This window comes from Ictalurus furcatus, chromosome 12 (assembly GCF_023375685.1).
Source record: "Ictalurus furcatus strain D&B chromosome 12, Billie_1.0, whole genome shotgun sequence".
Taxonomy (NCBI): Eukaryota; Metazoa; Chordata; class Actinopteri; order Siluriformes; family Ictaluridae; genus Ictalurus; species Ictalurus furcatus.
In genome coordinates this window covers 10,491,244-10,519,184 of record NC_071266.1, presented here as the reverse complement: position 1 = coordinate 10,519,184, position 27,941 = coordinate 10,491,244, and the positions used below count along the sequence as shown (strand labels likewise).

The following is a 27,941-nucleotide window of genomic DNA, read 5'->3' as shown; positions in this document are numbered from 1 at the left end:
CCACACCTATAATATTATGGACAGGGTTTTTTTTGTTTCTTTTTTTTTCCCCCCTCCCCCTTGTCCTGTTGCTTTATACTTTAATGCTGTCTGGATGTCCAGGCCATGCTGAACCGTGTGTACCGCGAGAGCTGCAGAGTGCTGTCTCTGTCCCATCGTCCCGCTCCTGCCGGACAGCCTCACCCAGACTCAGAGGAGGCTCCACCCCCATCCTGGCAAAGAGAGAGGCGGGCCTTGCAGGAGACTGTGCTGTCACTCCGAGAGCTCCTCTGCAGGATGGCTGAGCGTGAGCCCAAGGTCGCGGACCTAATCAGACCCAATTCTGCTGCGGATTTATTGTCCATACACATGATGGTGAATAAACCGAGCCTTTTGTAACAACTGTTTTTGTAGGTGGATGATGTAGACTGGCGGAGGGAGCTGTTGCAGGCTGTGCGGAGTGTGTTTGACAGCGAGAGAAAGTGGCTTCATGCACAGCTTCAGGATGTCGTGGCAACAAACACCGGCATAGACTACACCTCCCTGCTGAAGCACTTGGAGACACTGTTGCAAAAACAGGTTCTTAAATGTTGCCTGCTGTTTCGTGCTGTTGTAAATCAAACAAATCTCACTGTCTCTCTGTGACTCCATCTCTCCCCGTTGTCTCTTTGTTGCTCTTGCACTGCCTCTCTCGCACCGTCTCTGGCGCGCTCTCTTTCTGTCTCCCTCTCCTTACCTCACCCTATCTGTTTGTTTCTCTCTCTCTCTCTCTCTCTCTCTCTCTCTCTCTCTCTCTCTCTCACAGGAGGAGCAGCAGAGGAGGTCGCTGGAGCAGTTGCTGAGTGCAGACCGGAACAGTCTCCTGGCTGAAATCCGCAGTTTGCACGAGCAGCTACATGCCTGCACGCTGCAGAGCCAGGAGCAGTTGCGAGAGCTGCAAAGCTTGCTCAGTGCTGTTCGTGAGGAGGGCGCACAGGCGCAACAGCAGCTGCACAGACAGGGTGACTAATCGTACTTGTGTTAAACTAAAAAAAATTGCACCAGCTTTTTAGCTTGCTTTATTTATTTATTTATTTATTTATACTTATAAATGCAGGACCAAAATCTCTGAACCTGCATTAGTTGACGTGATCCTCAGCAAAAATTGTAGCTCATGATGCATGTGGCTTCACAATACACTATCACCCACCCCTAGGTGTAATATGTGTGTGTGTGTGTGTGTGTGTGTATGAGCAGTTGGAGAGCTGGAGAGGCAGCTACAGCAGGAGCAAACTGCGTCTCAGGACCTGCGGTGCTCCCTGGGAGAGGAGCAGTCCAGATCAACAAATCAGCATCGCCAACTGGAGGCAGAGCAGAAGCTGGTGGTGGAGATGAAGGCGGAGCTGGAGGAGCGCACTCAGCAGCTGCATTTATCCAGTAAAAGCCAAGAGGACCTCCAGGCTCAGATCCACAAACTCCGGTAACTCTGACATGCTTGTGCAGGATATTCGGGTCAATAATAAGACACGACGTCTATAGAAATGGAAAAACTGCATTTCCTTTAGGCTGAAGCTGGAGAGTGTGGAGCAGGAGCGTCAGGCTTTTGTGGAGGCTGTGGAGAGAGAGCAGGCCAGAGTGAAGCAGCTCCAGGAGGAACTTCATCATGAGAGACTCAGCAGCAAACACACACAGGAGGCGCATGCACACACTCAAGAGGTGCAGGTTTAATTTTTTATTTTCTATAACAGCAGCTCTAGCAGTAGTGCAGCTGCAAATGTCACGGTTATGTTCGTTGTAATTGTTGGGAAATAATTAGGAATAAAACACTGGGGGATATTAAGTTGTCTTCGTTGCTGGCCACATTACACTGCCCAGTCGTTGAATGATTTCCTGTAACCGCAATGCAGTTTAATCACTTTTATCAATTTGTTTTTGTGTGGTATGTAGCAGTCACACTATGTATTTTGTTCATATCTTCATTTTTTCTTCGTCTTGTGCAGCAGTAAGCGGTTTGGTAGTTGTAACATGTCGTTGTCTCTCTGCAGTCTCTGCGTGCCTCCCTGAGCGAGTATGCAACTCGCTTGAGCGAGCTGAACTCCGAGCTGGAGCAGGAGCGCGTAGCTGTCAGTAACTTGCGTGCCGAGCTGCAGATCGAACAGTCCCGCTGTGAAGCCCTGCTGGCCCAGGAGCGTGAGCGCACCGAGCTAGCCCTCTCCCGCCTGGATGAGGAGCGCTCGCGCAGTGCCGAACTCTCACGCACACTCTCGCACCAGGCTCAGGAGCACGCTCGCCGCCTGGAGGAGGAGGTTCGCTCCCAGGAGGCGACAAACACCCACGAGAGGAAGTTCATCCAAGAGCTGAGGGAGCAGCTGGAGCAGGAGCGGCGCCAGGCTGAGGAGCTCGCCGCCACGGTGGACCATCTGCAAGCCCAGGTGCTCCAGGGGAAACGCAGGCAGGAGGAAGTGGCGCAGCAGGAAGCACAGAGAGGACAGGAGGAAGTGAAGAGGCTGCGCTCTGCTCTGGATGGCCTGCAAGCACAGCGGGCGGAGGTGAGCCACACCTTGGAGATGGAGAGACACCGAGCCTCTCGGCTTCAGACAGAACTGGATGCCATGAAGGAGAAGATGAGGGAGGTGAAGGAAAACGAGCGAGCTAGGGAGGAGCAAAGGGAAAAGCAGAGGTGGCGCGAGAAACAGGAGCAAGAGGACAAGGAGCGGCGGCAGGAGCGCACCAAAGAGAAACTGGTTGGTACTGGAGAGACGACTTTCATACCAGTTTAGCTAATAGTAGCGTGGATATACAGTATGTTCAGGCTATACTATTACAAGTATTACAAAATGGCTAATTGGTCTGTAGTTCTAGTGTAAAAGCGCAATGTGTAATTTTGCTCCTGTGCAGCTGGAGCTGGGGGCGTTGCGCGAGCGAGATCAGCAGCGTTTAAGACAGCTGCAGCAGACTCTGGCTGACCTGGAGCAGCAGGAAAAGCGGTTGACCTCAGAACGCCTGCACAGGGACCTGCACACTACCGACAGCACCTGCATTACTCACACACAGGTTACACACAGTCACGACTTGCCAAAGATGTGCACTTAGCTGTAAACTCTGTAGATTACCTGAAAGCATTCATTCACGATGACATATTCATTTTCTGTACGTATGACTGTTCTAGGGCTCGCCCTCTTCCTCTTCCTCCTCTTTGTTGGAGCGTGTATTAAAGGAGAACTCTGAGCTGGCAGAGCGTCTCGCAGTTCTGAGCGAGGAGAAGATCTCCCTCAAACATACTGTCTCTTGTCTGGAGAGAGACCTGCACAACCTCAAACGCAGTGAAAAGGTACAGGGTTCTTATCAAAATATGGCAGGAGAAAGTGCAGCTTGGTCAATAGATATTTTTTTCCCTTGTATATTACGTATTACTGCTGTTTGTTTCTTGCTGCTGAGAATTCCCCCAGAGCTTTACCGTAAAACACCAGCAACTCGTAGACAGATGGAAAATGGTGTCTTATAGTGATGTATTGTCCTCGAAACTGATTGCTTGTAGGTATAAAGAGTCGTAAAGTGCCTTTTTTTTTTTTTCCCCCCTCCCCTATCCCCCTTTTTTTCAAGGAGAAGTCTTCGATGCAGCTGGACCCGTCTGTATTATCCGAGAAGCTGGCCTGGCAGAAGGAGAAGGTGGCCTTGCAGGCCGCTCTACACAAAGCCAAGGACGATCTTGTGAAGGCCACAGCCAGGAACGAGAACCGACCAATAGCTGACGTTTCCAGCAATAAGGTCATTCCCCAGTCCATTTCTTTTAATGCACAGGTTTCTTTCTGTTTCTGATTAGCTGTGGGTGTTGAATCGTTATGCATCGGTAAGTCCTGTAGTATCTCCACCCCTTCCTGCTTCAGAGAGGACATCTGATGGCTTCAACTGCCCCCCCCCCCAAACACTATCATCTGGTTTTTAATGGCACATTGAAATTCACAGTCGCACAATGTGCTTTAGAGTTCTCAGTACAAAGGGCATCAAGAGCACTCCAGAATGGGCTACACACGCACATACACACATCTTCCCTCTGTCTTCCTCTGCTGCAGGTGCAGAGACTGTATGAAAAGTACCTGAGAGCAGAGAGCTACCGGAAATCTCTGGTGTATCAGAAGCGCTACTTGCTGCTGCTGCTCGGAGGTTTCCAGGACTGCGAGCAGGCCACGCTGGCTCTAATAGCACGGATGGGCGCTCAGCCGTCACTCATGGCACAAGCCTCCCGACCAATCAGCCGCTTCAGGAGCGCCGTCAGAGCGCTCGTCGCCATCTCCAGGTAGGGGGAGACCAGAGAGCGTTCTGTTTTGTTGCATGATTTCCTGATGGAGTTTTCTATGCAAAACCATTTAGAAAAATGGTTTGCTAACCCCTTAATGTCTGCCCCCCCCCCTCCCTTCCTCAGGCTCAAGTTCCTCACCAGGAAGTGGCAAAGGGCTACGAAAAAAAGTTCAGTAGGAAGTGTGACCGTTTACAATGCAGGTGACTGACCTATTTGATTAAATGTAATCGTATATGGATAAAAGCGATGGCTTTTTTTAGGAATAAAAACCAATAATAAAGTTCATGATTAACAACACTACAGTTACTGCACTCCATGACACCACCCTGTCAATGATTATTTTCCTATAACATCATGATGCAGTGTTTTATTTTTTATATAATATTGTACAATCTTCCCCCCCCCCCCCCCATACCAGCTATAAGGACCGAGGTTCTGAAACCACAGCAGTCCGGAGCTGGATTCAACTCTCCACCCACTCGCATTCCCTCCCAGGGTACTGCGGTCTCGCCTCTAGTGCCTCCAGTTAAATCTCCTTTCCGACTGCATAACGGGTAAATCTGCACTATTCGTGTTCGTTATAAGAAAAGCACTGCCTGTTTACTCCCTGCCACATCACATTATGTAAAAATGAGCATGCTGATCATATTTTGAGTTATGTGCTTCTCAGAGGATACTCCAGCAGCATCGTGGCCCCGTCAGAGCGCACCCTCACCCCCTCCCAGGAGCAGGAACGCTCCCTCACCGACTACATTCATCACCTGGAGAGCGTCCAGCAGCGCCTAGGAGCTGTTCGTCCAGGTGGGGACACGGATAGATCACACACTTCCTGTTTGTTTTTCAACAAGAAGCTCACTTGTGTATGTAATCGTATGTGTACGTTATCGTTTCTATAGTAACGTCTTGCACAGGGACTTGTATAGCGGTGGCTTCGCATAAAAGGATATTTATGGTTTTATGGTAAAACGATGAGATGTTTATGTAACGTTTATGGAAGGAGTCTCCAGTGTCATTACTTTGTAACAAAGTCTTGGAAAGAGGAGCTTACGCTTTGCGGTTTCTCTAAAATGACAAGCAAGAATAACTTATTTTGTCTTATTAACTTTAAGAGAAAGAAAAAAGAAGCTGGTGAGTGAACTTTTTTGTAGCTGCTATAATGCAAGTGAGAACCGGGACTAACTTGTCTCGCGGGATGTTCCACGACATTCAGTGCAACCATAAACAGATGAACAGAATGGATGACGTGTTCTTTAACTAATAAAGAAGTGTAATTGTTTGGGAAATTATGTGGTGTAAGAGGAATAAGATACTTCAGTGTGTTCTGTCGTAGGAAAATAATCAACTTATGGCTGGTAGCGGTAACTCTGCTTCGTCACACCATCGTCCAAGTGTTATATTCCTTATTTATTATTGATCAGAATAAATCTAATCAAGGTAGCAGTTAGTCTGTTTAGACACCCCCCACCCAACCTTGTATCAAAACACAGTGTGAAATCAGCCTTATACAGTATATACAGTGTACATATCGATGTTCTTATGTTCTTTAATAAATGCCACTCTTTAATACTGTGCTGGAATACTGCAGGGACTGTTAATGCACGAGTCATTATAAATCACTTGAGAAACTCGCACTGTTCACCCATCAATCTGTGTAATCATGCACCAGTGTAATTAAATCAAATTAATTTCTCCCAGTGTTTAATCATGAACTTGTAGCTACTTTTGTGGGGTATCTGTGACTGATTACACAAGACAGATGGATCCGCCGGCTGTCTTGCTGCTGGTGCTCACTGTTTGCCCTCCGTCCTGCAGTCCCCCGAGACGAGCGGAGGCGGAGTCTCCCTGATATGATGGGCTTTCGGCAGAAATGGTTGCATGAGAATAGAACCTGGCTGTATTTGAGTTGTTTGTTGCCGGGTTACATGTGGCCTTTAGGTGAGTGAAGGGCTTGGCCCGGCCCGCTGCGTGCTTAAATCACTGCTTTAGCCAGAGACTTGTTCATCGTCTTGTGCTGTCGGTCACATTTAACTCTGTCGCAGTTAAACACTCGGGTGTGAGGGTCTAATTAAATACGTCGAATACGGTGTTCATTTAACCATTCTTTCCCTCTCGCTAGGTTCCTCTGCGACGTTCCCTTTTCCAAGGAAATCTGACCGATGAACAGACGAAGCACCATCAGCACTGAGCCAGTGTTCCGTCACCAGTGTGTGTTCAAGATACTTGATCATTTTATAATAAGTTATTTGTAATCTACTTTTATACTCCAACCTCAGATTAACCACAAATGACCACCTGAATGTGTTTAGAGTCGGTGACCTTTTTTTTTTTTTTTTTTTTTTTTCTACATCTGAAATGTTTCTCACTCCAGATGGTCTGTAAATATGCTCACAGTTTAGTTGTGTTCAGCTTCCCAGTTTTTTACAACATTTGCACTGGAATCTGTACAGAATCACCGTTATAACTGCACAACGACACATGTTTGTCTTTTATATTAGATGGATTTTATATTAAACTGTAGGTTTTCTATGTTCAATAAATATTTTAATATTTCAGGCATGTTTGTTGTGTCTGGAAGCTCCAGGTTTTAAAGTGGGGATAACCAGTTAAAGATGCTGGCTAGTTAGCCTTATACACATGTGTATATACTAACTAGGAAGCAGACATTTATGAATCAATGCACAAGAGTTGTGGTGGTCCGTGTCTGATGGTTGAATCAGATGGTTTAAATTCAAATCTACACGTTTATTATTTGTTATACGTGCTATATTTTCAAGGTGTAATGGAACTCAAACGTTTTAAGTGTTTTCAGAGTATTGAGGAAAAACTATAATCAATGCCTTCAATCAAAAATACAGCTCTAATGCGGTTTAGAATCATGTTTCTCATTTTTCGTTAAACTTGTTTGAGCTGCTGTTTTTCAGTGATAACTGGCCTCTCGGCTGCTGTTTCTAAAACTAAAACCTTGGTGTGACTAACCAGGCTTTTGTTCATTCCTAAGTCTAGCTCATTTTAGGAATGAGCACTGGTTGCCTCTGTCGTGTTGGCCAGCAAGCTAAATTAGTTTTCGAGGAAAAACTGAGGTACAGCTGATTTTTTTTTTTTTTTTTTTTTTTTTATCAGGGTGTAGACCTACTGACTGTAGAGTATATGTGAATGGACACTATTACACCATTTTATTTCCAATGGGCCTCCTTCATCAATCTTCCAGTAAAGTGTGTAAATGTTTGCATAAACCCGAACTAAAATTTACACCACAATTAGTTTCGTAAATGATATATATATATTTTTTTTGTATGCTTATTTGTGTGTTTATAAATGGCCATCATCTGTATATTAACGGGCGTATGTACGCCAAAGCTGATTTGCATTTGGTGACACCCACAAAAACCCATGAAAGGCCATGTTCACAGAGTGGAAAGTGCAAAATGGCTACTGAATGATGGTCAAAGAATAATACTTTCTCTGAGGTGGAAGTTGAAGTACTTGTGACTCCCATCTATGAGGGGGGAAAGTAATTATTTAGCAGCATCGCTGCACCTGAGAAGGCCAAAATATTTAACTGAAGTGACTTTCAGGGTTTGTAAGGGTGCTTCAAATCCTTGAAATGCTCGAATTTTAATGTGGTGTAATCACAGATTGAAAAATGCTTGAATTTTGGATGAAGTGCTTGAAACTAATTCCATTGCTTCCATAATTCGTTATCTGACTACATGGTTTGCTCTTCAGGTCAAATAAGACTGAGAGGCCCTGATTGTTTTTGCCTTTTGCATAAAATGAAGGTAAGTGGCCTGTAATGATTTCCTGCTCCGAGTCTGTGCGTGTGGCTGTACTGTGATTTAGTGATTTTGTTCATGAACGATGACTCGGGAACAATGAGTTGTCTCAGAGTGATTTGGTCATTTTGTGTTGACCGCACATGCGCAGCAACATCCCCATAGGTTCTGTACAGGAAACAGAAATTAGTTCACGTCTCAAGTCTTTGGGTTCGAGTCCTTCGTTCATCATGTCACAGCCCCGCTCCATTCAGCCTATGGGGCGGTCACGTGATGAACGACTCGAACCCGAAGACTCGAGAGGTGAACTAATCATTTCTGTTTCCAGGGAGCAGACGTGACGTGTGAAAAGAAAGAAGAACTCGGGAGGTGAGGTGAAACACTGCATAACCTGAAGACCAGCTAAGCTATTAGCCATTTCTGTTTCTCATAATTCGGCCTTGGCTGCATTCGCCTATAGTTTATTTTGTAGTTTAAGTACTAGATGTGTTGGGGAATTTAACATGTAACATTTTAATTATATTCTGCTGCCATGAACAAAATGACTAGAAAAAAGATTCGTTCATTTTGCTGAACAAGACTCAAAGATCCGAGTCAGTAAAATGATCCGAACTTCCCATCACTACTGTGATCTGCCAGTCTTCTTGTGATGGAACTAGTGATGGGAATTCCCACTCTTTTTGGTGAGTCAGGTCATTTGATTCAGCTCAGCAATAAGAGCTGGCTCCTTCAGCTCCCAACCGGCTCTTCATTTAGTACCACTTCTGGCTTTTATAATTCAGCAAAATTTAGCACTTACAATATTTAATGTAATTATACTAAAGCTTTAATTGTACATAATTTTGAATTATGTTTAGCATAAAAACCTTAAATAATGTAAACACTTACGCAGGTGTAGGCTACTGAACGTTTACTTATATTGAACTACCCAAAATTCAAACCATTCCAAACAAATCACACTGCACTGTTGGATGTACTGTAATTCTAATATGGCTGGGAAGGTTGTCAGTAAACCCTGCTCGGGGTCATATTTTTACCTTACAAATTCTACATTCTGCCTTTGTTGTCTCATTAAAATGCATGTATTAAATGTATTAAAAGGGAGAATGTTATCACACGTGATTTGTCACACACATTTACGTCAACACAACATTCAGTCAGTGCATGGAGTGGGCGTGGTCGAGCAGTGTGGTGAAAATATCATCCTATTATTCTGTCTTGTTTTCATTTACAAAAAAAAACTAAATCGGCTTTCGGACGGGAGGCGGCTCCCATCGTTCATTTAAAAGTGTCAGTTCATTAGAGTCGACTCGTAGGCGAATGACACATCACTAAATGGAACAGAGTGGGAGGTGACAACATGCTGGGAAGCTGCTGCTCCAGTGAGCGTTTGAAAACAAAATACAAGTTATGGTTGAAACGAGGACCAAATCCTCGTTTTTGAACCGTGTAAAAGGTAAACTGTAGGGATTAGGTCAACGTTACACGTTAAATTTGTTTAAGCTAGCGGGCAAACTCGCAGACTAAATGATCAAATGTAACTGTAACCCATTTTTCTCCCAGACAGTCGATGAAGAGAGTAAATGTCAAATTGAATGTTGAGTAACTGAATTTAATTAAACAAATTCACTCATTTATTCAGTCACTCATTAACATTAACTCCATGTATGGGTATGGGGTTAGATTTGTGCCAAAAGTAGGCTACTGAAAGTAACTTTTTCAAAAAACGAACAAAAATATACAATGAGAGAGAAGAAAAATACTGAAGCTAAAAACCATGAACTCCGTGGCAAAAAATGTAACATAAACAGCATTATTTGTTAGCAGTTCTAAGCTTCATTTTCGCTACTCATGGTTCATGCTTTCACACTTTTTGTTGAAAAAAACTTTGTTTTGTTAAGTTGACGTTCGCCATGTGCCATACCTACCTCTCGTGCGGGCGGGGCTTAACAGCGTTTTACTTTACTTTCATTGGCTAGTGAGATTTGGATCGACAGCTCCCTGACCAGGAAGTAGAGATGTCAGTATCGTGAATTTTGGAGAACGTTTTGGAGGCGGTTCTCTGTATAGTTATAGTGTTTGTACTTTGCAGTGGAATTTTTTTGCTTATTTAGTCAGTATATTAGTTCGTAATTAATATTTGAGCTTTGGGTAGTCTCATACCACTATTTTGATTTCCCCGAGATGAGCTCTCAGGAGCGGCGTCTTTGTCGTTATCATCAACGTCATCCTCGTCAGCTGGACACTCGAGCTGTCAATCCAAATCTTACTAGCCAATGTGAGTAAAGCACTGCTAAGTCCCGCCCACACGTGATATTTGTGCCAAAATGGCGAATGTAAACTTGAATTCAAACGAAAGAGTAAACTCTATCAGCGCATTCATAAAGAAGCTTAGAAAACTATTATCAAAGAATGTTGTTTATTTGAAGACCATGTTACAGTTTTGCCACTGAGTTCACTGTTTTTTTTCTTTCTCATTGTATGTTTTTGTTCGTTTCTTGAAAAGTTACGTTCAATACTTTCGGTACAAATCTAATCCCATAGGACTTCCAGAGCTGTATCTCCAAAGCGTTGTAATTTAATAAACTCTTGGAGCAATCGTGGACAATCAAGTGCATTTTAAATAAACAGACTCGTCAAGGACACCAGCTGGACAACCGCAAAATTACACCCAAACTTTACAGTTAGGATGCTTACACTTTATTGTACCTTGGCTGTAATGAAATAATACTTTATATTCTATTAAATACGGAAGCCCTAAGCGGCCATGCATTATTATTATTATTATTATTATTATTATTATTATTATTATTATTATTTCATTTACTCGTGATCTCGACATAACATAATTGTTTTCTTGTGATCTTGACGTCATTTTATCATGAGAAAATCTCGTGCCTTGTTAATGGAACATGGTGTTGAATGCATGTTATAGTCTCCACCATCGCCATCATAAACGTAATAATTGCCAGCTGTAGAGATTGAGAGAGAGGGGTGTCCCCTTCTCAAGTATTGGACACTAATGTGGGATTTATTGTTTACATGGACAGCAGTAATCTAATTATTGACCTTATTCTGAGTAAGACAATATTGTGATTAAGGTGTTTACATGAGTTGCTTTTAGAATATTCCTTTCATGTTCATGTTTTACATGTTATAGAACATAGATTGATTAACGGCACACGTCATTACGTTCACACGCCACGCCGTCCGACGTACCCTCCAGAATATCACGTATTAACAAACAGTTCATCTTTGTTATGGTACCGTATACAGTTTTGGGTGGTTTTATTTTTAATTTTAAGAAAGCTTCAAGTGCAGTTAATTATTTGTCATGCTATACATGCAAATAGACAACTGCTTGAAGCCGTGGGCTGAGATACATGTATTTCGCCTACTATATAGTAGGTAAGTACACGGTTTCGGACGCAGCCTGCTCTCTTGTTTGCCATCAAACGGTTGAGCACTGCCGTTTGTGTACGTGTCCTGTCTCAAAATGCGGTGAAAACTTCCACACGACGTTAATAGTGTGATTAAGGTGCGAACATGTCGATAATGCACTTTGATAATGCGACTAAAACAGGAATACTCCACATGTCTTAATTCGATTTGTGTTTACTTTGAGTATGACTTTAATAGGATTAAGGTAATAAAAAATTGCTGATTACATGGTAGTTTCTTAATCACAGTATTGTTTTAATCAGGTTAATATTGGATTATTGTTGTCCATGTAAACCTACTGACTGACAGCTCTTTCAGCTTGACTGAAAGTAAAAACAAATATGTTCCTCAACAATAAAAATATGTTATGTACATGTTATGTACACAGAAAAATAAAGTCGAGATCATGAGAAAACAAGGGGAAAATAATAACAATGCATGGCCGCTTAGGGCTTCTGTAATTATGTTTAATATCTTATTAAATTAGTAATTAATATTACATAAAGTATATTTAAAAATGAAATATATATATATAAAATTTGAAGTTAAACATAATTTAGTTTTTTTTTTTTTAATAGCACAATAATATCTGATTTAATGTGATGAAGTACATGGATGTGTGTAAATATGTAATTTACCACAGCTGTAAGGTGCTGGAAAAGCTTGAAAATGCTTGAATGTTTGAATTTGACTTTGGGAAAGGTGTAAGAACGCTACAGTTTCTCATTTATGCTAAGGAAAAATTTCATGGGACTTTATCGAGGTCAGCTGAACTTGTGAAAATGACAACACTTATAAAAAAAAACATTCATGAGATGTAACTTTTATTTAAAATGTGCCACCTACACCAAAGACTAACGTAGGCATGGACGGGGTTAAAAATCCTACTGCAGCCAGCCGCTAGAGGGCGTCAGAAGCACTTTGGCTTCACTTTTAACCCCCTGTTACAGCGGGTAGACCTGAGACCCTTTTCAATATGGCGGACGTTTCTCACTAGCTAGCAAAAATGGCTCAAGTCTGTGTCGACTGTGTTTCTCCGTTTGGACAGGAATGTGCACAGAAATCACTCCCCATGTCTGAAAGTGTTTGAAAGCTTTTATCCAGTCCCAGATCTTATAATACTTTGACTTTTAAGAGACGTGTTAAAGTTAAATGAAAATACACTTTCAGTGAGTAACTTTGTCCACTAGGACTTTGCCCTTCTTATACATAAAAACATAACTACGTCAGCAGTCTTGACACAATAAATCCTTATTTGATAAATATTATTACACAATTATTCACGTAACCATAAGAAGGAGTTCATCAGTGTGGTCATTAGAGCCCAGTTCAGAGCCCGGATAGCTCAGTCGGTAGAGCATCAGACTTTTAATCTGAGGGTCCAGGGTTCAAGTCCCTGTTCGGGCGAACAAACTTTTAATTTCTTTTATGTTGTAGTACAATTTCTTTGCGAATATCACTGCATATAGCCTTTTGTATTTACACTTTTCAGTGCTCTTTAATAAATTTGAACTTTTCTCCCCTATTTATTATGTAAATTTTGATAAACCTTAACCCTTAGATTCACAATCTACTCATACTGAACATCCTTTCACCACACTTACTCTTCTACACCTGTATACTGTAATGATTTACAATCCCACCATCCAGTATCACCCAGAAGAAGACGCGTTCCCTTTTGAGTCTGGTTCCGCTTCAGGTTTCTGTCTCAGGGAGTTTTTCCTTCATCACTGTCACTTCTGGCTTACTTAATACAGATATACTGATTACGTTTACATGGACAGCAGTAATCTAATTATTGACCTTATTCTGAATAAGACAATATTGTGATTAAGGTGTTTACATGAGTCGCTTTTACAATATTCCTTTCATGTTCCCGTTTTACGTTATAGAACATAGATCGTTTAACGACACACGTCATTACGTCACCGCGAACGCCGTCCAACGTTCCCTCCAGAATTCCACGTATCAATATACATTTTGTCTTCGTTATAGTACAGCATACAGTTTTGGGTGTTTTTATTTTAAATTTTTACGAATGCTTCACGTGCAGTTAATTATTTATCATGCTGTATGTGCAAATAGACGACTGCTTGAAGCCTTGGGCTGTGTCCCAAACCACGTACTTACCTACTATATAGTATATAGAGATTCATGTATTTCACCTATTATACAGTAGGTAAGTACACGGTTTGGGACGCAGACGTGCTCTCTTGTTTGTCGTAAAACAGTTGAGCACTGCCGTGTGTGATCGTGTCCTGTTGCAAAATGCGGTGAAAACTCTCACACGACGTTAATAGTGTGATTAAGATGTGTACATGTCGATAATGCACTTCGATATGCGACTAAAACAGGAATACTCCACATGTCTTAATTCGATTTGTGTTTACTTCGAGTATGACTTTAGTCGGATTAAGGTAATAAAAAATGGCTGTTTACATGGTAGTTTCTTAATCAGAGTATTGTCTTAATCGGGTTAATATTGGATTACTGTTGTTCATGTAAACGTACTGACTGTGAGCTGCATAAGTATTCAGTGTGTGGAAAAGGTTCAAGGGGGTGAATATGTGTATATACAAGTCACTGTAAATATACCTCCTGATTTCTATAAAGCTGTAGTTAAAATCACTCTACAGATAAAAGAAAATTAAGTTAAGGAAAGATTTCATCACACGAAGACAGCTTTGAATGCACAAATTATTGAACACCTCCTTATAATGAATTTACAGCTGTACAAATTTACATTATTACAACTCAAGTCTATAAAAAGAGCAAAATAAATGATGCAAAGATGTACATGTATAGCTCATAAGTTAGTTCACAAAATGATTTAACTTGTTCATGCATCAGATGCATTTCGGAGGTTTTTTTTTTTGCACAAATACAGTTTTCCTTTATACATATCTGTACATGGAAAAAAAACAAACAAAAAAACATTTCCTATGGCAATGATTTTCAAAGCTTCACCAGTCTTTGAGTCCATTTTGTTAAATCACTACGATATTTTATGATGTACCCGAGCACCAGTTCCCTCTCTTACCCACGTTGGAGTTCTTACATACATACACTGTGGCACAAAAGGGGGTAAAAAAAATGCTAAAAACATCCTTTGGATTTGACAAAACGCTAAAGTGCATTCTCATGTGTGCAAACTTTAGAGAGAGTAAAGAACATGCAGGTCTCAGTGTACGAGTTTTGTTTCGCTTTTGTCACAGCCATGCTTTGATGAATAAGTTTCAAACCTGCACCTGGCTGTAAAATAAATCTTAATCTTCAGATTTCCTCTGGATTTTTAGTCATCAAACAGAAGATTAAGGATATTAGTTTTAAGAGTGATAATCAATGTGCATCTCTATTTGCATAATCTGAACACCTTAAAAACAAAGAAATAATAAAATCACACTGTTTTTCCCCTTCACCTAGCTAAAATAATCTCTTCATCATTGCATTAGACAAGCAAAATGTATACTAAACTTCAGGCCCGAATATTTAATTGCAAGTAATTCAAAAATGCTGTTGAGTAATTCATTTGATAACAATTACGATGATGACTATTATGATGATTATGATAATTATTTACCCACTGGTTCCTCTTGAAGTCATTTGCACATGTCATATTTTACTGTGACACGTGGTTTTAAGCATCAGTGCTGTCAAAGTGTGAATAAATACATTTTCCAGTGTTCAGTGTTTTGTTTTTGTTTGTTTTTCCTCTGTTAAGCTGAAGGTCTGAGATCTTCTTCATTATGTCACCTGCGCAAAAAAATCCAAACAACAAAACAGGCACAAAGCCATGTTAAAACATCTGGAAAGATGTGCGGCACTTTATGCCTTTGCAGCTGTGTCATGTTTTTACCTTATGAACATGTGGTGGAAGTTCATCTTCAGAACCCTCCTCTGCTACAGGCTCCTCCTCCCAGCCTCCCATCGGCATCCGGGCCGTGCGCTGAACCCGAGGACCTCCACGAGAGAAAATATTCGTTTAGTTGAGGCGGACGTGATTTAAAACTTGTTAAAAACATACGCAGGTCAACTTAACAGACTTGTGATATTGTTGTGTTACCTGTAATTCCCCCGTACTGACTGATGCTGCTCTGGGCTGTGGCCCCCTGCTGGTTGGGAGTGGTGTTGCAGGGGAAAGTGTTGGAGCGTGGCAGGTTGCGTGTCGCCTCAATGTAATCATGGGCGCTCTCGCTGCTATCGTCGCTCTCCTGCCTGTGCCACGTGTGGCGCGAGATCTCGACACAGGACTGCTGCTTGTGCATCTGAGTGTAAAAAATTATCAGGGGAGTGAATTAAGGGGATTAGAGCATGCATGTATGAGATTGTATGAATGACTGTAGTAGTGTTTCAAAAATAATGCTCGTTTGCTCATCTGCTTTACCTCGTGCATGTACAGGGCGTGAATACTCATCTCTGTGGAGGCATATTCTGATAGGACTATGCTGGTCACCTGACCTTCCCAAGCACTGCTACCTGAACTGACAGTGCGAGCATCAGTCCTGATACACAGAGAGAGAGAGAGAGAGATGTTAAAATACAGTCAGTTAAACTATACCAAACAATACTTCTCAACTTCTTTGCCATTATAAGTGAAAAGCTTATAAAGTTTTGGCTGGTGAAGGAATGACTACAGCTGCTGTGTGTGTTTGTGTGTGTGTGTGTGTGTGTGTAACATTTGCCATAAATAAATAAATGGCAGAATGAGTACCCGGAGCCTGCCATGGCTCTGCCTGCTGCCACTGCAGGGTGGTCCAGTCGGGACGGCCTGGAGGACGGGTAACTGGCCCTCAGGTGCAGGCTGGTGCTGAGGGGGGAGAGGGAGCGCAGAGCCGACGCACCCTCACTCGCTCCCATCGACAAGTGATTGATGATGGAGCCGTCTCGACCCAGGTGTAGCGAGGCCAAGGACGGCGGTCCAGCCAGGAGGTTAGCGATGAGACTTCGAGGCTTCGAGGATTGAGAGCACACAGGTTAGCCTCGCTTCATGAAAACTATTAAACTGTACAAAAGTAAAACGTGAAATGACGCAAGACTCTAGAGTAGGAGAGTACTGATGCTATACTGGTATGGCTGCATAGCATGATAAAGAAAATCCCAACACTGACACCTGCAGTGATTTTTTCCTTGTGCAGCTCACATCTCTCTATATTGGACACAATAAAGCCACCCAAAATACATATCTACCCTTGCAGAGCCACGCGTGTTATCACAAATCAGATGTCTTAACACACAAAACCGATCAGATCCGATAATAAAAACAGCTGATGATAAATGTAACATCCAATTACTTGGCCTATTGAAATGCTGGAAAGAAATATTTGTAAATAAATATTACTGCTATAATATTTTGTATTAAAAAAAATTGATAGATTAATCAATTGAAAAAATAATCATTAGTTGCAGCCATAACTGCTGTTCTGATCTCTGTCGTTCTACATGGGTACGTCAAACATTTCAAGCTGCTTCAGGGGCTGACAAACACAAATAATATTTCATAATGGGGGAAAATGAAATGTACCACCAGCTATCGCTCCTACCGGTAGACATTACATCACTTCTCTCGTTTGCATGAAGTTAAACTTGCCCCACCCTCTTTTCTGGCACTGGTATCTACGTACTCATGTTCCACGTTTCCTAACCCACATTCTCTTCTGATGATATCTGATATTGTTATATAATGAAACCTATGATATAGGGTTTCACTCTCCCCCTATTCCCAAAGAAACCTAATTCTCAGTGTCTGCCCATGTTTGTAAACTCCACACACACACACACACACACACCTCAGACTCGGACTGTAGCAAGTGAGCGGAAGTGAGGTTTTCCGTTGCGTTCCCCTGCTGCCCCCCAGTGGCCTCGCGGTGCACTTTCTCTTTCAGCTGGCTGATAAAATGTGTGCTCTCTCTTGGAGGCTGCCACTGAGGATTAGTGATGGCGAAGTGCATGAGGGACAGCTCAGTCTTCCCGTCCTCCGCCTGTTGGTAGATCGAGGCCTCTGTCTTCCCCGCAGACATCCACTGGAACGATCCGATCAGAATGAGTCAAATTAACAAGTGAAAGACATGAGAGTTCCTCTAACGGACAATCTGCAACAAGGACTCCACATAATCTAAGACTAATAATAAACATATTTTACATTTTTTTCAACATTATTTAACAAAGAAAAATGTAGAATTGTTGATACGGTGAAGTTTTCTGTTTGTAGCATTTATAATTTAATTGTAGTTAAAAAAACAAAAAAAAAACTACATTTCTTGGAACCAATACTGGAATATAACAGATCTTTGGCGTTACAAGGAATTTTTAAACATTTAAATTCAATGGCTTTAAAGCTTATAACTGTATTATAACTGTCAGGTCACCTGACACTAAACTCACCGCTGGATGGCCGTGATGTCGGACGTCCATCTGAGCAAAAGAGCAGGTGTCTCCCACACCCACCACCTCGACAGTGAAATTCCGGAAGAAATCGATGATCTCCAGAGATTTACGGCGCAGGCAGAAAATGAGGATGAAGGGTGTGATGACGGGACTGAGCAGCTCCTCTAGGATGAACACCTGCCATACAGGATGGGGAAGAAGAGGAGGAGATGACACATTTAACTGTCTATTTCTTTACCGGAGTTGCGCAAGATATCAATTAAGATTTCACCATCTAAAAATAAATGTTGTAAGAATATTTATCTTGACTCTCTTAAGTCTATATACTGTATATAGATGTTCACAGAGATACACCAGCATTTTTATGAAGGGAAAGGAGCAGTTAGTTAAGTTAGAAGAATTGAATGAAATCTCTCAGAATGAACTTCACTGCATGATTAATATTTAAAAAAGGTTTATAATATGTGAAAAGAATCAAAACATGCACTTCCTAAAATTTTTGAGGAATTTCAAATGATCTCTAATGCGTAAAAACAGAAAATGCAAGTTTACAGAGTTAACGGGAAACCTACAGAGCTTAAAATTATTTATACTTGAATGCAGGTATACTGGAAAAAATATGGCTGGGGATAAATTTTTTTTTAAATGAATCTGAAAAGTTAAAAGGAGAAACACAGATTATGCAAATGTTCTCAAATAAGTTCATTATTACTCAAACGTTAACTTTATGTAATTACGTTTAAATTACAAATCTGGCATCCTTCTGCGTATATGAGGAACACTATTCATAAGAAGATAGGCGTGTCTTACAGCTTTATACTGGAAAAGTTGAGCAAACTCGTCTCTGGTCTCATAACGGTGGGCGTTGCCTTGCCAGTGATCCGGCATGTAATGGATGTGTGCTAGGATCACTTTGAGCAGCTGCTCAGGGCAAAACACCATGTGCTTGTCGGGAATAAACGACCTGCAGAGGAACAAATGGGAATATGTTTGCAACACTGTAAGACAAAAGCATAAAAAAAAAAACAACTTCAGGTTATACCAGGGGTGTCCAATCTTATCCGGAAAGGGCCGGTGTGGGTGCATTTTTTCATTCCAACCGAGCAGAAGCCACGCCTGAGTCTATTGAAAGCCAAGATCAACTGATTAAACAGGTGGAATCAGGTGTGGCTCCTGCTTGGTTGGAATGAAACCCTGCACCCACACTGGCCCTTTCCGTATAAGATTGGACACCCCTGGGTTATACAATACATACCTGCAGATTGTAACGCAAACCCCGAGGAGTGTGATGCTGCTGAGAACGTGCTCTACAGCCAGCACGTCCTCGTCGTATATGGTCAAAGCAATGAGCACGGCTAATATGGACCCGGCGAAGAAGGCTACGTTCTTGGCCACCACTGTGAGCAGAGGTGACATGAAGCAGTTCATGTACTTGGACGACGGCTTGTAGCCTTTGCTGAGGCGAGACATGAGCTCGTGGTCAAGCTCGTTGAAGTGGCGCAGGTAGCAGCGGCCATACAGTGACCAACAGCGAGCCCCGAGGCTGCCAGGCTCGCGTTTAATGACCTCCGTGTAGCTGAAAAATGCGTACAGGATCTGCCAGATCAGAATGACTGGGCACAGGAGCAGGTTGGCAATGCCGATCCACAAGATCCTCGAGCTCAGGCGATCGGCCAAGTCCAGCCGGTTTCCTCCGCGCTTGTATTCGGACTTAAGACTCCACTCGTTCTCGAAGAGAGAGCCGGGACCCCAGAAGAAGATCAGCTCGAAGTTGTACTTGAGGCCGCGCGTGTAGAAGACTGAATCACCCAGCAGGGGTAAACGGAAACGGATGGGCAGCAGGGACTTGTTCACCATCGCCACCATGTAGTTCTTAAAGCGCAGGATGCGATGGTAGATGTCCAGCTCGGTGAGTTCCTTTTTGTGGATGCAAATCTGATGCTCTTTTTGGATCTCGATGATCCGCGCCTGCACCTCTTGCCAGGTGAAATAAGGAAGATCCGCCTGTCAGTCAAAAAAAACAGCAGTTTAACGACAGAAATCACAAGAAAGGTGGATTTCTTCACTCAACACGCTCACCATTATTATCTATTATTTTATCAGCTCTGGAACGTTTTCAGCAGTTTGTGCTACAGTAGCTCTTCTGTGGGATCGGACCAGACGGGCTAGCCTTCACTCCCCAAACGCATTAATGATCCTTGGGCGCCTATGACCCTGTCACCGGTTTATCGGTTGTCCTTCCTTGGACCACTTTTGGTAGCTACTAGGGGTGTAACATTCAGCTCAAGATGCGATACCCAGCACGATACTGGGTATTATGATATTTTTCGATACCCATCACGATACGATACGTATCACAATATTTTTAACAAAATTTAAAAAATGAAACTGAAACTTATTTCCACAACATTAACAATTTTCAATAACTTTCTTTGATGTACATACAACTTAAAGAATTTACAATATTTCAAGATGTAATTTAACCTTCTATAAATTAACAATTGACTAGATGTGTCACTAAATGATAAAACTGAATTTTAACAAGAAATTTGAATTGCTGTGGGGCAAAATGCGGATGGAGGACAAGAAATGATTTTCTACATAGGAAGCACTATCGCAAACTCAAAATGCTTATGTTTTGCGTTGTTTATGGTTGCTCAAATCGATCAAACTGAGAAACCACAAGGAGCTTTTATCAAGTACCAAAAGTTGTCGTTCATAGGAGGAAAAATTCAAGAAATTGACTGAAAAACGCAGGAAAAAGTGGCTTGTAAACATGCGTCTGCGGTCGGGAGGAGCCGAGTCAGATAATGCTCGTGTGTGCGGTGACCACTTTGTCAAAGCTAAGTTGATACGCCTTACATATGCTATGTTTATGTAACGTTAGCTATTTCCGTACTTTGTAAAGTTAAAGTAATTGTTTCGCGATGATCCATGCCTTTAGTGGCGTTTCGGCGGACCATTGAGAGTGTTTAACCTAATAATGTAAAATCAACAACGCTAACATCGAGAGGTGCAGCAGCATTGAATGTTTGTTGCTAGGTTAATCCACAGGATAAATAAAAGAAATGCCACTCACCCGGGTGAAAACCAAACGATAAACATTGTGGAGCACCTTCATACCGAGGTCATTGACCCAAGCACTAACAAAAAAGTTGTATGCCTCCATACTTTTGTATGCTTTCATTTGTTTTCTGGAGTGAAAGGATGTCTGGAGGACAAGGAAGTTGCTTATATCTACCGCCTCGAAGGCAGGCAAGAATTTCAATTCAGTAGAAAAATCGCTCCTCTTCGTAACATAAGGATCACGTCCAACATATGTTGTGATTTTCTGTTTTTATACCTTTCTCTTGTAATAGTGTCTAAACCAGTACAGTACGGACTTTCCTCCATCTCGTCCCTTCTGCTTTTCACTTCCTGCCCTCCATCTGAATTTCGCGCGTCATCAGAATCACTTGACTGCAAACAAATTATAGGATAAAACGGACGTCATATCATAAAAAAAGTCGCCATAACTCTAGGATACATATCGTAACATTTTTGCATCGGGATATATCGTACCATGATATATCGTTACACCCCTAGTAGGTACTAACCAGTGGATACTGGGAACACCCCATAAGACCTGCCGTTTTGAAAATACTCTGACCCAGTCATCTAATCATCATAATTTGGCCCTTGTCAAGGTTTCTCAGACCCTTATGCTTGCCCATTTTTTCTGTTTCCAACACCTCGACTTTTGAGAACTGACTGTTCACTTGCTGCCTAATATATCCCACCCCTTGAGAGGTGCCATTGTAACGAAATAATCAATGTAATTCACTTATAAACACCGTGTTATGTTTTTAAATGACTGATTAATACCACGAAACTTTACATTTCAAACTAGAACCCCTTACTCACCATTGACATTTTCAGAGCGTTGATGTAGAAAGAGCGGATCTCCCAGTAGCAGCAGACGTTGTAGATGAATTTGACCAAACGATGGAGCCAGAACACCCCAGATATCACCAGAATGAAAATAACAAAGACGTTATCACGAATCCTAAAATGCAGGAACAAGAACACTTTATCAGATAAACTACTAAGTTTACATAACCTATGGATGACAGTGAGTCACTAGACTTACCGAGCATGACACACATCCACGGGAAGAAACGCATCAGGAAGCGTCACCTTGGATGAGTCGGTATGATTGACAAACTTGTTGGCAAACAGGATGTCGTAGTCCACGCAGTTGGCCAGAAAAACAGTGAAAGTCACCACAAAGACCAGTTGCCTGAAATGAAATTGAAAAGGTTTTATATATATATATTAGGGTTGCAACAAACGATAATGTTCATAATCGATTAGTTCCTAATCGATTAGGCCGATTATCTTTTCGATTAATTGATTAATCGGATGGGGCAGGGCAAACTTCCAGTACCATTTTTCCATTTATTTAAAATAAAATCCATAAACTGACTGTTACAAATATAAACTTAAGACTAAAATGTTACACAACTGTTTGTCCAATTATATAAGAATGAAAAGAACCCACACACACACACACACACACACACCAGAATACATATTATTCATTTAGGACTGTAGTTTAATTCAGTGCATTTTTTGAATCTATAAAAAGTAATACATAAATAATTGCATTTTATTGTTGGTGTGACATTTAATTTGACTCTCTGAATTATCTTTTGTTTATTTTATCCATTAATGCGACACTTGAACTTGTCTACCACTCATAGGTTTTTGCAAACTATCATTTCATTTGTAAATACATTTATAATAAATCCATCAATGAACGATCGTCAGCTCAGCTAACATGATCTTTGTGAATGCATGCGAATAACCAAATTGTTTAATTTTAAAACATCTCATTGGAATGTATTTTGATACTTTTAACAAAAAATATATATTAAACTTTTTTAAACTTTCCCCTGCAAATACACCACTGACCACTAGGGGTCTGCGGAAACACTGCACTAAACGGTAGTGCATAGTGTAAGTGTATAGTATGTCATTTGGGACACAACTTTAGTATTTACTCTCCAAAGGGTGTTTTCGGAACGTGCTGCGCACAGACCAACTAATCGATAATGAAACCACGATTTTCATAATCGATTATTATCGATATATATATATATATGTGTGTGTGTGTGTGTGTGTGTGCAGCTAGTGACAAAGTAAACATCTTTTTTTTTGTGACAAAATGGAAAAGGATGTGGCGAAACCTTTCAGAATGCGCTTTTATGTTTTTCGGTAAGCAGGTTGACCTAGTTATACTTACACGAGCTCAAAGATTTCCCCCAGAAGCATACAAGTGAATCCATTCTTCTGATGAAGATTATAGACGTGACAAAAGTTAAAGAAAATCTCTATATATCTTTCCAGTTAAAGATTACTAAAATGAAAAATAATCCACAACAGAGTGGTGTGATGAAGCGGAGTTTCTGTTACCACCAGCTCGTCCTGAAGTGTTTCAGTTCTCTTATAACTTCAACGTCTTATTCCATTTGCCAACAAGTAAAATATTTGTATTTATTACAGAATGATGCATCATACTTTCTATAGTTTCATTCAATGTTCTGGAATATCTATAAACAGCAGCAGCTATAAACAGTCATTAACTCCCCAGCCTCACTTTTGCCTCTTTCTGAAGGTTAATAAGACAAAAAAAAAAACGCAGCTTATTTTACCGAGAAAATCACAAAGCATAAATTCTGTCCTGAAGACTTTCCCATGTCAGAAAACATACTGACTGTTGCAAAGCGCTAACAGGGGAGACTCCTTCCATAAATGGTAAAATAAATTTCTCCTTACAAAAATCTTCTCCATGTAAACAATTACATAGGGTTGCCGTACAAGCCGTTGCGAATTAGCTGTTACTATAGAAATGACCAATCAGAGTACAAAACTCTATAAAATTATAACATTTACAAATATGGTCATTTAGTTCATCAATCAGAAAGGATATTCTTTGGAAGAAGAGGTCCAGGTTTTCAATGTGATGCCAGTGAGCTGAGAAGAAAGAGGGGAAAAAAATACAACATTAGAGCAATTATTAGGGAATTTCTGCTCTTGTCAACCTTACACATGATTTTTATTAGAATATATCTTTTACTAAAACTATAAAGATATCACGCTCATATCGTGACCATGCTGCTTCCAGACTGTTCGCTTACATTTTGAGCCCTCTGCTACATGAACCAACAGATTCTCCTCTCCTGGAGGAGAGTCACTGTAGGACGCCTCCAGGCGCTGGTACTCTGTATCGAAGTGGGCCATGCTGCCGTCTGCCGCTACAGACACCTCTCACACACCATCCCACCTATAGACTGGACACAAGAGAATAAAAGGCTTAGTGATTTAGGTCAGGATGTTCAGCGAAGTTGCAATGGCATTTGATGGTAGAAAAACTAGAACAACATGCAGTTGAAAAGAACTTTAGATAGACCTGCTGTTTTTGACCAGCATATTTGAATAAAATAAACCTATTCCACAGATCGGTGTGTATGAGCCCAGGACCGAATCGACATGTCTGTTTGCCCTCCTGTGGCCTTGAGGTCGACCCCACCCCATCGTCAGGAGACCAATGCCAAAGCCATGCGTGGCCAAGAATCCAAGAGTGCACAATTTTGGTCATGCTCTCTGGGTGGAAGGAATACCATACTCTCTCCTCTGTCATTCAGAGCGATACTGAGTAATCGTGGACATCTCTGAGCTCATATATGTGGAAGACGGCAGATAGTGCTTTCCTCTGAGTGTTCAGCTGTCCTGAAGACCTCGAAAAGGAGTTGGAGTTGGTCTCCTTTTCTCTTCTGGGAAGACTTTCCACTAGATTTTGGAGCATGGCTGTGGGGATTTGTGTTCATTCAGCTACAAGAGCATTAGTGAGGTTGAGGTCAGGCACTGATGTTGGATGAGGAGTCTCCAGTTTCAGTTCATACCAAAGGTGTTCAGTGGGGTTGAGGTCAGGACTCTGTGCAGGACACTCGAGTTCTTCCACCTTCTTCCAAGCTTAACCTTCATGGAGCTCGCCTTGTGCACCATGGAACTGTCATGCTGGAACAGCTTTGGGCCTCTTAGTTCCAGTGAAAAGAAATTGTAAAGCTACAGCACACAAAGACGTCCTATACAATTGTGTGCTTCTAATTTGTGGCAACAGTTTGGGGAAGAACCACATGGGTGTGATGGTCAGGTGTCCACATACTTTTGACCATATTGTGTAGGTGAAAATTGGTAAAAGTGACCAAATTGGGGGGGCGGAGTAAAAATCCCCCCAGTAACTGCTCTTACCCGTGCTCTTAACTGAATCAAGTGTGTTGGAGCAGGGAGGATCCAAAAACTGTGATTCCTGAGGGCAAGAGTGTTTAAAAAGAAAGCAGGCTTCCATGTGTACTCATACTTTACATCCAGAACTTTACTTGGACATAGGAAACATTGAATGATTATAACTCCGTGCTGAAGGAAGGAAAATTCACTGTTGTTGTTGTTTTTTTTTGTTTTGTTTTTTTTAACAGGGATTTAAGGAGCTCTCATTGCGAAACACTGGCCAAAGCCAAACTGAAGCAATCACTCATGACGCTGATGAAACAGCAATGATATTTTACTGAAGTATAAACTATTAAAAACACTTAAAATAATAATAAGATACGCATCCCAGAATAACAAGAATGATAGTATTTCTTATAATTAGGTATACCTTACCTTATAATGGACGACAGCTGCATTAATTTCCACATCTTCTTCTTCACCCTTTAGTAACTCAGTTTTTTCTGGGGAGAAGAAAAACCGCATTCAGCTTCCACAGGCGAGATTTATTTATGATATTTCTGAATTGTCATGACGCCACTGTTTACATCGTCAGCCCCACTGACATACTGTAAAGCTAAGCTAAGCTAATAAACACAGAACAGGCCTGCTATATCACATAGCCACGGCGGTAAAATTAGCAGCCAGCGCCGGCTCTTTCACATACTTACCCCCTTTCCGTAACTCGACAGCGGCTTGTCTCGTAGTATTTACTGGCTATTTAGTTTCTTTTTCTGTTAATTTGGTTTCATTTCAGCGTGATAGCAACGTATCTCACCCGCTCTCTGAGCTCTGACCAATCACGTACGAGGTCCTCGCGACTGACGCGAGGAGAGCCAATGAAGTGTTGAGGGGCGGGGCTTACCTGCTGCCAGGCACAAACAACAGAAAAGATATTGTTTATTAAGCGATGCTCAGTGTTCTCGCTTCGTTTTTAATCTTTGTTGCAAATATTTTCACACACAAAATATTCATATGTACTCTGGAACACAACATTGTATTTAAACCCAAGTTTATATAATATTAATATTACAATATGCTAATATATTAACACTGCAGTATACTAATATAAAAAATATTAATATTATAGTATGCTAATATATATGAACACTACAGTATACTAATATATAAATATTAATATTACAGTATGCTAATATATATTAACACTACAGTATACTAATATATTAATAATAATAATATTACAGTATGCTAATATACATTAACACCTCAGTATACTAATATACTAATGAACTAATATTGACTGACAACATCTTAGGTTTTAAATCTTAGGCATCCTATTAATTTATGCTGCTCTGATTTTCAGCTAAATATCTGGTTCAAACTTTAAACTTAATACTTTAGTGAATAAATGATAGTTCACTTTTTCTGTTAAGTTGTTTTTTTAAATTAATGTATTATACATCCATATTAACGACAATTACAAACATAAAGGCTCAGCATTAATATGTAAACAATGATTTAATACATAATATTTAATACACAATATTTAAACATTTTAATTTATTTTAAATATGTAGGCCTAAAATGAGACTTTTTATTGTTAATGCAAGAGATCTAATAAATAAATGCAATAAATTCAATATATTCAAGGTATATTTGAGATATGGTGTTTATGTTGTTTCCCTATTTAAGCACTTTTTTTCCCCAAAAAGTATTACTACAATAATAAAATAAATATATAGTTCTGATGTTCTATTAAAAATATATTTGTCATTCTTTTTTTTTTTTTTATCCTCGAAACAAGTTTTAGTTTCTCTACAATCTTTTTCACAAATGGCCAAATATGTCAATCAAGTCCTCTGGCTATATAGTTTATGTTAACCTGTAGAGACTTGAGTCCTATTTAGCCTTTCAGCTAATGCAGATTTAAAAATAAATTAATAAAGCAAAACAGAATGTTGGCCTTCTCAAGCCAACATAAAAATGAGAAGCACAAAAGGACATCTTCTGTCGTAACTCTGAAAATAAAGTTAAGGCAAAAACGCAAATTGGCCTGACAAATAAACAGTTGCCAAAAAAAGTCTGCAAGGTGAAAAATTGTCTCAGTTCCTTGATTTTGCCTGTGATGTCTAATTTTTTTGTGAAACTTTCTGAAGCATTGTTCTTTTTTGTGAAATGTTACATTTTTGACAGTATCAATGTCTACAGTTTGATTTAATAACGGTTAGATATGAAACCTGCATAACAAAGAAAGACCACGTTGATTAACAGGGGAGCATACTGGACATGGTGCTGTGTGATGTATTTACTGTGTTCATTCATCTTCTTTAAATACTGTATTGTACTTGGGGTCTCTGTTGGTTAAATTACTACTTGGGATATAGAACTAATTATGTTTGTTCTGTTATGTACGTTTATAATAAAGACTGAAGACTGAAGAAGAGTGAAGAAGACTAAAGAAGAATGTGGGATTGGCCAAACTTTCTGAGGAGCGGACACGAGTGCCTATGTGAGTTAGTTCTTTTAGCCATTCATTGTTATCTGATCCACTCAGATAGAGGCTTGTAATCAGATTTCGTACTGACATTGCAGTAACTCGGTACATGATCTGCTTTATTTCTTCAGACATGCTGTGCTCTTGTGGAAGATTTGATCATTCTATCATAAGTCAAATTCTCACATATTAGCAATTTTTATGACAGAATAAATGCATTGGTCAGGAATGTTTTTTGAAAGGATCCTGTTTAGTTGCATATTCATGTACAGTGAACAGTAGAGCCACTGTGACAGATGGCTTTTTAGGAGGACTGTGGCTT

General features: G+C 40.8%; 2 protein-coding genes and 1 non-coding gene across 4 annotated transcripts in view; 2 read left to right on the top strand and 1 right to left on the bottom strand.

Moving 5' to 3' along the window:
- Window positions 1-6,810, top strand: part of pcnt (pericentrin) — a 35,150-nt gene extending 28,340 nt beyond the window's left edge. For both annotated transcript variants that reach the window (XM_053638166.1, XM_053638165.1), the window contains exons 40-53: window positions 103-297; window positions 394-558; window positions 785-980; window positions 1,216-1,438; window positions 1,524-1,674; window positions 2,004-2,702; window positions 2,857-3,012; window positions 3,128-3,289; window positions 3,562-3,726; window positions 4,032-4,255; window positions 4,382-4,458; window positions 4,677-4,812; window positions 4,929-5,059; window positions 6,375-6,810. In XM_053638166.1, the coding sequence (XP_053494141.1) occupies window positions 103-297; window positions 394-558; window positions 785-980; window positions 1,216-1,438; window positions 1,524-1,674; window positions 2,004-2,702; window positions 2,857-3,012; window positions 3,128-3,289; window positions 3,562-3,726; window positions 4,032-4,255; window positions 4,382-4,458; window positions 4,677-4,812; window positions 4,929-5,059; window positions 6,375-6,418 (2,724 nt within the window). In that variant the 3' untranslated portion in view covers window positions 6,419-6,810. The remainder of the gene's footprint in view (window positions 1-102; window positions 298-393; window positions 559-784; window positions 981-1,215; window positions 1,439-1,523; window positions 1,675-2,003; window positions 2,703-2,856; window positions 3,013-3,127; window positions 3,290-3,561; window positions 3,727-4,031; window positions 4,256-4,381; window positions 4,459-4,676; window positions 4,813-4,928; window positions 5,060-6,374) is intronic.
- A 5,996-nt stretch (window positions 6,811-12,806) lies between these two features.
- trnak-uuu (transfer RNA lysine (anticodon UUU)) lies at window positions 12,807-12,879 on the top strand. The gene has a single exon. It is a non-coding gene; the product is annotated as a tRNA-Lys (tRNA).
- Window positions 12,880-14,151: 1,272 nt separating this feature from the next.
- Window positions 14,152-25,989, bottom strand: atg9a (ATG9 autophagy related 9 homolog A (S. cerevisiae)). Its single transcript, XM_053638167.1, has 16 exons — window positions 25,836-25,989; window positions 25,561-25,628; window positions 24,036-24,188; window positions 23,828-23,871; window positions 23,141-23,205; window positions 21,986-22,135; window positions 21,760-21,901; window positions 19,112-19,860; window positions 18,667-18,820; window positions 17,854-18,033; window positions 17,259-17,492; window positions 16,184-16,422; window positions 15,857-15,974; window positions 15,536-15,737; window positions 15,329-15,432; window positions 14,152-15,225 (listed from the first exon to the last, which is right to left on the bottom strand). The coding sequence occupies exons 3-16, from the start codon at window positions 24,136-24,138 to the stop codon at window positions 15,217-15,219; spliced, it is 2,493 nt and encodes an 830-aa protein (XP_053494142.1). The 5' UTR covers window positions 24,139-24,188; window positions 25,561-25,628; window positions 25,836-25,989; the 3' UTR covers window positions 14,152-15,216.
- Window positions 25,990-27,941: the final 1,952 nt, after the last annotated feature.